At 50.8% G+C, this 11,448-nt stretch overlaps 1 protein-coding gene across 1 annotated transcript in view; it reads right to left on the minus strand.

Annotated features, from left to right (window-relative positions):
• Positions 1-5,166: 5,166 nt before the first annotated feature.
• SUMO3 (small ubiquitin like modifier 3) overlaps positions 5,167-11,448 on the minus strand; it is a 15,545-nt gene continuing 9,263 nt past the window's right edge. Inside the window, exons 4-6 of the mRNA XM_004697285.2 lie at positions 11,327-11,443; positions 8,051-8,122; positions 5,167-6,546 (exon numbers count right to left, since the gene is read on the minus strand). Coding sequence (XP_004697342.1) covers positions 6,454-6,546; positions 8,051-8,122; positions 11,327-11,443 — 282 coding nt within the window. The 3' untranslated portion in view covers positions 5,167-6,453. The remainder of the gene's footprint in view (positions 6,547-8,050; positions 8,123-11,326; positions 11,444-11,448) is intronic.

Raw genomic sequence — 11,448 nt, forward strand, 5'->3', positions numbered from 1 at the left:
GACCATCAGAAAGCAAGAGACCTGAAAACTTGAAAGGTGAGGCTCACTGAGCCATTTATTCCTCCACCCTTCAATTAACCCGTGTGTTTATTGGCCAGGTTGGCACAATCAACTAACTACCTCACAGATGCTGCTCTGGGCCTATCTAGCATTGAGCAAAGTCCTCATTGAACTTCCTCTGTTCCTTTCCTAGCACCCACCCCAAACAAAACACATTGCCATCAAGTTAATTCCTACCCACAGTGGCTCATGTGGCATGGATGCGAACTGTGCTCTTCACGGGGTGCCCTGTGACTGAGGTTTCCAAAGTAGCTTCCCATCTGGTCTGATGAGGAGCCAAGGCCTGCCCGAGTCAGAAATCCATTCTGGGGATTCCTTGGGGATGTTAATGCTTTGCTCCCCTTGCTGCTCTGTTGCACTTCTTTCGTGTTTTGCCCCATTGGGGGAAGGGGCGACTGTCAGACCTGGCAAAATTCCCACTGTCTCCAGTGCTGTGGGTGAGGGGACATTGTGTCTCATGGTGGGGCCAGCCCCACGGTCCTCTGTGCATTGGCTGCTCCGAGCAGGAATGTCATCCTCGAGGCTTGGTGGGCCAGGATGCAGTCCACTCTCTCTGTCTCTCCCTTCGTTTGCTCCCTTGTGGTCTGGGCAGACCTGCTCCTCTCCCAGGGCTATGTCTTCAGTATTGTCCTCTGTACTGCATTCTTCTGGGGAGAGGTCAGCATCACTGGGATTGGGACCGGCCTGTAGACCTATTAGTTTGGTGCTCCATGTAGGTAGGTTGCCCTCAAGGCTTGGCACACTGGGATGAGGTCTGTTCCCTTCCTGTCCTGTGGAGACGTAAACAATACCCTCCCCACGGTTGGGTTAGTGCCCTATTCCCCAGGTCCTGTTTTTTTCCTTCTTCTTTCCCGTCCTTTTTAGTTGGCTGCCATATGTATCTGTGGGTTGGGTCTGACCCCTGCCAGTGTCTGGACCTCGCCCCAGGAATTCATGCATTTAGTAGCTTTTCCCAATGCCCATTGTGCTATTTAAGCTTACCTCAGTGGACTCATGTTATACTTGTCCTTTTGAGCTTGGCTTTCTTTGCTTAATTTCCTCCAACTCTTTCCATGAGGTATGTGCTTCATGTGTTGATCACTGCTTTTCAGGGATGCGTAGTACTCTGTTGTGTGTATGTACCAGAATGTTTAAATCCACTCATCTCTTGAGGGAATTTAGGTTGTTTCCAACTCTGCGATTTTGAGCTGGGCCTAGATGACCATTGGAATGCAGATGAGTGGCCGTGGTCTGTTTCTTGCCTCTTCTGGGTATATGCGCAGTAGGGGGATTGCTGGGTCATAGGGAAGCTCAATTTCCATGTTTTAAGTATCACCAAATCAATTTCCATGTTTTTTGTTGTTTTCTAGAACCTTGTTTTGAACAACATCCTCAGGTGATTCTAATTCAGTATATCTGTGGAGTTTGAATGAACCAGTTTGAACACGTTTCAGCCTTTATTCGAAGTGGCTAGTCTTGAACACATTCCCAGGACTTCTCTGCAGTTCTACATCAGGTACGCTGTAGCGCAGTCATCCCTAAATGGTTCTGCTGACGGTGACCCCAAGGTCACCACCGAAAGCAGAAGGCAGCAGGCTTCTTCACAGCTCCCTGTGTAGCTCAACCGGCCCCCTGGGCACCCCCTCCCGTGCAGTTCAGGAGCACCAAGTGACTGTTCATCGGCAACTCCCTCATTGCCTTTGCTCCCCCCATTGATCCCTATAACCAATGAGCCCTTTCTGATGCACTGGTTCTACTCCTGGTTGACCTGCAGAGATGTATGCTCCTCAGAACTCACATCCGTATTGATTGCAAGGAAGAGTAAGCACATTAGGTATCTTGTGGCTATGTAAGGTACGTGCTTTTACAGAAGACAATCCTCTGGGTTGTGACAGTGGTCTCTTAATTTGACTTTCTTTTGTTTTCAGCCTAACAGGTGTGGCCCACTTAAAAGATCTCAGATCATTATTGATACTCTGCCACTCCAATTTTCATGAATAAAAGTCAACTTCCCTGCAGTCCACACTGGAGCGTGGTCTAGGACAGGCTCCAGCATCCCAGACCCCTGGCCACTTTCCTGCAGGGCTGCTGCTGGCTGGCTTCTCCCACCCGAACCAAACTCACTGCCAGAGTTGGCTAGCTGTTAGCTGATGGCGTCCTCAGGGAAGACACTGAAGCAGCATCAAGGAAAACTCGACTTGCAAATGCTGACGCCCCTCCTCCACTCCAGACAGCAGCTCTCCCCTGCAATGACAAAACGCATCCCAAGTCCCAAACCAGTCCACAGAACCGTCCTTTGGTCACATGAGGGTCAGAGGGTGGCCTTCCCACCCCACTCAACTAAAGAAAAATAATCCCACATTTTCAAATAAAGGAAATGCAGGTGGCAAAAGGTTATCCCTGTGAAGTTTGTGGCACGCCAACCAGCAGCCTCGAATATTCCTGGTATGTCTCGATTGAATCTGTCCTCCTGACAATGTCTCCGAAAGCAGTGCAGAGGGTGCCCTTCACCCGACTGTTGCAGTGACTGTGAGTGTGTAGCAGAAACCCAAGCTAGGAGGAGCTTCAAACAAGCAACGCATGTATCGGTGTATACCTGCTGCGAGTATCTTCAGAGAACTACCCTTGTATGGTTCCTGTCCTGACCCCACTTCCTCAAGCTCTAGCTCAGCGGTTCTCATCCACCCCTTTGGGGGTCAAAGGACCCTTTCACAGGGGTCGCCTAAGACCATCGGAAAACACGTAAATATTACACAATGTATAATTATATTGTTTTGTGATTAATCACTGTGATTTAATTATGTTTAATTAGGTTCAATTTGTAACAATGAAAATACATCCTGCATATCAGATATTTACATTGCAAATCACAACAGTACCAAAATTACAGTTATGAAGTAGCAACGAAAATAATTTTATGGCTGGGGGTCACATGAGAAACTATATTAAAGGGTCACAGCACTAGGTTGAGAACCACTGCTCTAGCTACTTGTCATCGGAAAACCTAATTCAACTGCGATGTGTTCAATTATTGCTAACTCGAGGAACTCTAAGCTTAGTTGGTCAGTTATTGGTTGTCCAAGTGTTCTCAGTGGCAGGCAGGTGATAGTTCATGGCTTTCCTTAGCAGCAGACACTGGGGGGCGGGGGGCGGGGGTGGTGGTGCAGGAAGTTCAGGGCAAATTAAACATCTTTGAGATTCCGGGTAACTCAAATTCTGAAGATTAAAAAAGACCTCGCAGCTTAACCTATTACATGTTCTAACTGCCACGAATTCTATTGCAACACGAAGCAACCCTGTAGGCCTGAGCAGAACTGCCCCTACAGATTTCTGAGACTGTCAGTCTCTAGCAGACAGCCTCATCTTTCTCCCAGGGTGACTGGTAGTTCCAAGCTCGTCACCCCATGACTAGTGCCCATCTCGTCACCCCACATGTGACTGGGGCTCCTTGTTAAATGAGACAGCTTTGACATTAATACCACTTCTCAAACTGATCACCTGTGCAGCACAGCTCAGGGAACCCACAGTTCGTTTGCTTGGGACTGAGGGGGTTCCCAGAATGTGGAACTTTCCAGAACTAAAACTGAGTGTCTCAACTGGAATGCTAATGGAGAGATAAATAAGGCTTATCTTTCGGAGACATTAGTTTAACCCAAAGATAATTAAGCTAGGTTTATGCTTTCAAAAACATCAGTACTAAAAGATCTTTTCTCCCAGACACCCAACTTGCATGAATCCCTAAAGCAGAAAAGTTGGAAATTTCTTGCCCTGTTCTCCACAGCTGTGTGTAAGGTAGACACCCAAGCACCACAGCTCTACTGCGGCCAAGTCAACCCTCTGCTTCTCTAACCTTTGCCTGAATTAGAACCACCCCTTCCCACCTCCCATCCAACACACCTGGCAAATCACTCCCTACTCCAGAACATGCTCTGTTCTAACCCCGTGGTCGTTACAGAACTTCAAGTCGACTTATTAAGTGTAGAGGTGGAGGCTAGCCTGTCAATCAGGCCACAGCCTGATGATGTCTCCTTGTGGGCGTGGCCTTCGCATGAGGCTTCTGGGAATTTTTTTTCCCTTGGAAAACCCTTTTTTTTCCTTTTCTTGTTTTTGGGCCCTTTGGAAAAGCTCACATGAGCCACATGGACACCCACACCAGCACTGAGATGCTTCCACTGCCAGTGAATCCACAGGATTTTCCACCCACTGCATTTGGCACCATTTTGAGTGGCTACGTGAGCCTGAAGAGTAGTTTATGGAATAGTATCGGACAGATGGGCTAATAACGAACTTATGGACTTGAACTGGCCTGAGATGTTTTCTCAATGTACAATTGCTCCTTGATATAAAGCTCTCTTACACATGAGTGTCTCTGGATTTGTTTCTCTCGTCAGCCCGGTCTACCATGAAGCCCTAGTCGTGGTTTGAGTTGAGGGCCAGTATGGACGAGCTTGGGGTCCCTTACTGCCCTAGAGCTTTCTGTGCTCACCTTAACTTATGAACCAAACAGGTCTAGCACTGCCAGTCCTGGTGCTGCCACGGCAGGCGGTGTGCCGAGATGGCGCAGTGTTGCTTGCTTAGGAGTCTGAAGCGATGCAATGGTGTTGAATGGGTATCGGTTCCCTTCTGTTTCAACAGGGAGCCTGGTGGCACAGTGGTTATGTGTTGGGCTGCTAATCCCAAGGCCAACAGTTTGAAACCACCAGCCCCTCCTCAGGAGAAAGGCAGTTAGTTTTGGAAACTCGCAGGGGCAGCTCTACCCTGTCCCGCAGGACCAGTCAGTACCCACCACTCAAGGGCTGTGAGAGTCTGATTCAACACAGGTGGGCTGGATGTCCACTAGACATCGTCCTACCCCAGACGAAAACCCAGATTTGCCCCCCACCCCTCACTGCCTCTTGACAGAGTCACCAGGAGAGGCACAGTGGGTCTCACGTGAGGCCAGAGTCCTGGTGAGGAGGGCAGGAGACGCTGGCTGCTCCAGCGGGCAGAGGGGCTGCAGGGGCAAGTTGCCTCTCGGTGAGAGCTTTCTCATCAAGGTTGCTGAGAGTCCTTGCTGAGTATCAGAGACACGGAACTGTGACAGACGTGTCCCCAGCCTTCAGATGCAATGTTTAATAGAAGCCAAGAGACAGAATACCAAACTATATTTACTGTTGACAGTAGTAAAGGACAACAAATAATGTACAAATTGGTGAAGAAACACATCAGAGTCAACAAACACCCCACCCCTGCCCACGAGCAAACTGCAAAGGAAACAAGAACATTTCAGCAAGATTTCACACAAGCCAGAGATGAGGGGTCATGTCACACCACCAGGTGACTACAAAGAGCAGAGAATGGCTGCCAAGCAGCAAAGAACCCTTACTGCAGGCCGGCAGGCAGCATGAGACTTTGTGATTGGTATAGATCCCCAAAGAGTTCACAGAACTGAAATCACCAAACTAATGCATATAAATTCAATACCTATTTGGAAAGCAGCACAGCAAAAATCCGTGAGAATCACATGAAGTCATCTTTCCATGGGCTTCATCTGTCACCACACCCCGAAGGAGCTCTTGAACACAACAACAGAACCGCAAATTCGGCAATCCTGAATCTTGCCTTTTCATACAGGGACCATAATGACTCAGCAGAAACAGATACCAGAGGTACTGAGACCACAATACTGCGACCAAAGGGGGATTGTGGTCTCCTACATGAATAAACGGGGAGAAACCAATTAAGCTTTGCAGTGGTTGCCTGCTGCACCGATCGACAGGCCCTGAGCAGTGGTGCTGGACTCTAGGTCCAGAACCCTGCGGGGAAATGCCAGGGAAGGGCCCCACAGTGTCCCTGATTTCTCTTTGCAGCAGCATCCTAGTATCTGCCTTTTGACTTTACCAGATGCTGAACAAAGCTAAAATTTGCAACCAGTGGGTAAAACATAATAAACTGTGCTTACAACAAGCAGCCAGTGAAATTCCCTCTTCCATCCCCACCAGACCCTCCCAAACAGGTGTCCAGGCCCAGCACCCAAAGCACTGCACATGCGCATAGGAGCCACCTACATGGTTGGATGCAACAGTGTGGGAGAGGGGACCACAACACCTGGGGCCACATCTCCACCGACAAGACAGGCAGGCCACACATTTGGAACAGAAGTGTTACAGAAAGGGGAACCAATAACAAAAACAAGCCCAAAAACCTAGCAATGCATTTTACCTAAACAAAGATAGTGATTTATATTGGCCCAATTTCAGTTGTAGGTTAATCCCTGCAGAAATAGTGTTGAGTTGCTCTCCGGGTACGTCAGAGAGACAAAAGTAATTTGGTGACTGTCCTCGAGTTTCCGCAGACTCCTTTGTGTTGGCGTGTTCATGTGTTTCCTACTAGAGCGCAAATGCAAGGACAGGTGACACGGATGTGGGGCAGCACCTAGACGCCCCATCCCGAGAGGCCTCCAGCCACCCACGTGCCGCCCGTCTGCTGCTGGAACACGTCGATCGTGTCTTCATCCTCCATCTCCAGCTGTCAAGGCGGCGGGCCAGACACAGGAAAAAGGGGAGTCTGGTTAGTTGTCTCTTACCCATGGCCAGGAAGCCCTCCGTCCCACCATGCCTTGGCCCTGCCCACCTTTCCTGCACGCGTAAGGGGCAGGGAGCCGCCTTCTAATCTAGCTTTCTAATAAGCCCTGTTTCTGCACCAAGTTTCCCAGAAGGAAGTTCACAAAATGATTTCCGAGGCTACGAATAGTAACTGACAGAGAACAACAGGTCCCTTTAAAAATAAACTGAGTAAAATGTCTAATGTTTTTACTGAGAGTCACACAACATCAAATTCCACAGCAGTGTGACAAATGGATGACTTCGGAGCACAAGGCCTGGAACAAACACAGGGAAGGCACTTGTATGGATCGCCCTCCATCACCCATGTGAGGCTCAAAGCCAGCACAAGCATGCCAGGCCCACCACAGTAAGGGGGCTCCGGCGTAGGTCCCTCTGCCCCGCCATCTCCTGCAGAGACCCAGCAGAAATATGTACGCATGCCCCACCGAGTCTCCTCCTCTGGCACAGCAGGGAGCAAAAACACCCACCCTCATCTTTCCCCATTCTCTCAACAAAGCAAGCTGCCAGCTGATCCGCAAAGACCAAGGCTGGTGGCAGCTGCATTTCTCAGGTGTAGAGTGCCGTGAGGCTGGGCTCTCTGCAGGCTGTGCTCGAGGGCTGAGGAGGCCTTGCCCTTCGCCTCCTGTTCCAGCCCACCCACTTTCCAGAGCCTGCCCCACCCTCCACAGCCTCCTGCCCACAGAGCCTGCTCCGCAGCCTCTACTGTGTGCTAAGAAGAGTCCCTCTCCTAACTGTGAGCAGAAATAAAGACTCCTTACATTAAGCCCCTAAGGGCTTTACACAAGTATTGTCCCCAGCCCTGTAAAGGAGGGAGGAAAATGGATTTGCATTTCACAGCTAGAGAAACCAAACCCTAAGAGATTCAGTGGTTCAACTCCAAGGTCACCCAGCCAGCCAACAGATGGCAAGAGCAACCACTGAGGTTTAGCCTCTGCTTCTAGGTCCAAAGAGCCCTTCCCTTAACTCTGTGGCACCAAAACTGGACCCAGCGCCTCTTAGAGGTGTGTGCACGTGCTGCTACCTGCTGATGCACAGGTCGATGAGCACTGCTGGGTGGCAACATGTTCTCCTTTCTACCCAATCCAAGCCTAGTGGACGTAAGGCCGGAGCAGCCAATGAGCAAGCCATAAAGTGGCCCAGGCTGCAAAGTCATGGTCTAAATACCAAAGGGGAGGCCCTTCTGCCCAGCCTTCCCAGGGGAGCCACCGAAGTGGACAAACAACAGTGTCCAAGAAGGATGACATCTGACAATGTGGGCTTTCCTCATCTGAAAAACTCCCCTTCAGAGATAATACTCCACTAATTAAAATTGTTCTTGGCTGACTACATGATTGCATCCCTCAAGAATTCTCAAGCAAGGCTTTTCTAAAGGGGTGGGGTCATAAGTATGATGATGGCTTTCATACCTGGGCGGGGGTGTCTGTTTCGTTAATTGGCTGTCCATCAAACCTGAATCTAATCTGTCTCATAGACAAGCCCTGAAAAGAAAAAAACAATTATCAGTAAATACTTCCACATAGTTAAGCATTGCTTCATTCACACATACTGATTTGGAAACCAGCTGATGACAAAGTCTCCCAGGGGAGGCCCCGGTCCAGACAGCTTCCCTGGTCTTGCGGTCAAGTCTACCTCTGCCTTCCGCTTCCTCCAGAAGCCCAGCAGAACTACACTGTTCGCAGCACCTTCCCTCCCATTTAAGACATTCCCAAAGACCAGACGGCCTGGGGCAGGGGGTTTCATGAGGAGGCTGCACCAATCTGGAAAGCCGCAGCAGGACCCTGGGAGTGGAAAGGGCAGCAGGGCAGAGGTGTGCTCCATCCAGAAGGAGCTGCCCAGACTGTCAGTGTCCCAGGGAGCAGATGGCAGCTGTGGGGCCCATGACCACTTCATCAAAACAGCATCCCGATTTCACTGCAACAAAAGCCAGAGCCAACTCTGCATCCTTGCTCCATCCTAACCCTGCTTAATGAGGGTCACAGAGCACAAACGCAAAAGGGACAGGACAGGGAGAATGGAACGGGGCCAGACAGCAATCGAGGTCAAGAGCTCGAAGTCACAGAGCAGGAGATAGGGTGGTCTGAAGAACACTGGACTCTGAGGGGGTGGGAGTAGCAGGACATGGAGCCCCAAGAGATCAGGGGTCTCCACCTGAGAGGCCAAGGTACAGCCTGCAGCTGGTTCTGGGCTACTGCTTGGAAGGTCCTGGGCAGACACCAACTCAGGACTCTAATCCCAAGAGAGGCCTAGCAACTGTGCCTCCCACGGCAGAGGCCCACCTGTAGGAGGCATGGGCTCAGGTCTGGACTTGGAATTGCTGTACCAGGAAGGCAGCACTACCCACACCTCATTACCCTCCAGCTACATTCCCCAGGCCCCAGCACTGACACAGAGCCCAGGCTGGAGCCTGCAGGAGCCACCCCTGAAACTCAGTGCCCCGAGACACACGCTGGCAGATCACCCTATGTCAGTGGTTCTCAACCACCCTTTTATACAATTCATGTGGTGGTGACCGCAACCATAAAATTATTTTTGTTGCTACTTCATAACTGTAATTTTGCTACTGTGATGATTCGGGTGACCCCTGTGAAAGGGTCGTTAGGTCCCCAAAGGAGTTGCGACCCACAGGTTGAGAACTGCTGTCCTATGGGCGGCCACTGGAGGCCTGCGAGCAACAACCCCCTCACACACACTCCAGGCTTTAGTACACAGTTCCTCAATATGTTCTATTAACCAGACCCGGTAGTCGTTCAGGGAAAGGCTCAAATATGTAAGTAACCACAGTGCAGAAAGAAAGGACTCCTGGGAGGAAATCAGTCAGTCACCTCGTTAGAAGAGAAGCCCTGGTGCCATTATGTGTCATGTATTGGTCAGCAGTTCAAACCCACCAGCCGCTCCTCGGGATAAACACGAGGCTGGCTGTTCCCGTAATTACAGGGCCAGAAACAGACAGTTACACTGTCTTATCGGGTCACCATGAGTCAGAATCAACTCAATGGCAGTGGGTTTAGTTTTTGAGTTTAACATAAGAAGAAACAAAATGACATCCAGAAAACAAAAAGTTGTCAAAATAATACATGGAAGAAAAAGAACATTTAAAGAAAACATAAGGAATGAAGAACTTTGGGCAATCACAAACAATGACAGGATAGGAACTCCAGGTAGGATGTGGGGTTGGGGGGGGGTAGTGCCTGGAGATCCCTGGTCCCATGGGGGACACATGCAGAACAGGGGACAGAGAGAGACAGGTTCACGGGGCCTTGATGGCACAGACAGCATCAACAGCAGCCACGGAAGACGACTGGGGAGAGGAGGGGGCGGGGTGTGGGAAGTACACCACGGGCTGTGTGCCACAGCATTTACAAATCCAGCCTCCTCCTTCACACGGGAGGATGAGAAGCGGGTTAGGGATGGCTGTGGTTCTTAGGTGTCTGTCAAGCCCAACTCACAGCAGCCTTGGGTGAGCAGGTGCCCGCCCCGTAAGGGCTGTGTTGCTTAGCAAACAGAGTGCAGGCCTTTCTGCCTACGACAGAGCCGGTGTGTGTGTGTGGTGTGTGGTTGGTGTGTGTCCTAAGCCCTAGACATGCTGATAGGGGCCCACCTAGGATAGGATTCCGGTCTCCAGTCTGTTAATGAGGGGGTTTCAGTGTGGAAAGTATCTAAACCCAATCCCTTCTGAGACAAAGAGCAGGTGAGGCCCTGACAGAAGCATAGGTGTCAGGTGGAGATGATGGGGTAGGGGCGAGGGAGAAGCTGGAGGAAGTAAGGATTTCTCCCCAGAGAGGACGGAGTGCCTTCCCCCACATCCCCAGTTCTGACTCAACCCCTCAACTGAGAGCAGGTCGTTCCAGCCACGGTGGCATTTCTGCTACGTGAGACGACATCTCCGCCTGCTCTCATCATCACAGAGGGTCCACAGGGATTGCCTCTGAGGAGGAACGTTTCTCATGAACCCAAACCCCGAGACAAGAATAGGCAATGCCAAGAGGACAGCATGAAGAGGCACCTGACCCCTCACATCTCCAAGCACACAAAGGCAGGCGGCAGTGCACAGCTGGCACCTAGCGGTGGAGCCGTGCCTCCCCTTTGAGGAGCAGGGCACCGGGGAAGGGGCAGAGCAAGTTACAGGTGAGCCGGGCTTTGTGCCGCACAGCGAGGCGGCGAGAGAGTGACCCAGACCACTGGGGCTGTAGGATGCAGGACTGGACTGAGAGGAGCTAATAAGATAAAACCCTGAGTTCAGAGTGGCATGAACAGTCACACCCAATGGGAATTAGTCGAAATGGCCCCCACGGAGAGGGCTAACCAACCAACACCTTACTCTGGGAACTTGAGCATTTTCTGGCCTTTTCTACGCTGCTACTGACATGCTCCAGCTGCTCCGTGTAGAGGCACGCAAGAGCCGAGCTAGAACTCACCATCTGCGACCCTTAATGAGCTAACACACCTGAGAAACCCTCACCATCACCAACACCAGCCAGACAGAAAAGGAAGGGGTGAAACTGAACTTGAGTCTGGTCAAGCCTCTGGGGCAAACACCAGTTTACAGGGCACAGGACCCAAATGGACGTCCAAGGACATTCCGAGTGGTCCACCAGTGGTCCTGGCTCACTCAGGCTGGGTCCTAGAGTCACTGTCAATCTTTAAGGGTCTATGCCAAGGTCCCAGAAGCACGCCCCCCTCACCTGTCGCTCACAGTAGGCCTTCATCAGCTTGCTCAGCGGCGTGTGCCTCTTGATTTTGAACTGGACGACAGAACCATCCTGCCCAGCCACCTTCAGGTTGATGTGGTCGTTCTCCGTCTTCA

Source organism: Echinops telfairi, unplaced genomic scaffold (genome assembly GCF_000313985.2).
Source record: "Echinops telfairi isolate 266 unplaced genomic scaffold, ASM31398v2 ScPeMD7_7469;HRSCAF=8507_0, whole genome shotgun sequence".
Classification (NCBI taxonomy): Eukaryota; Metazoa; Chordata; class Mammalia; order Afrosoricida; family Tenrecidae; genus Echinops; species Echinops telfairi.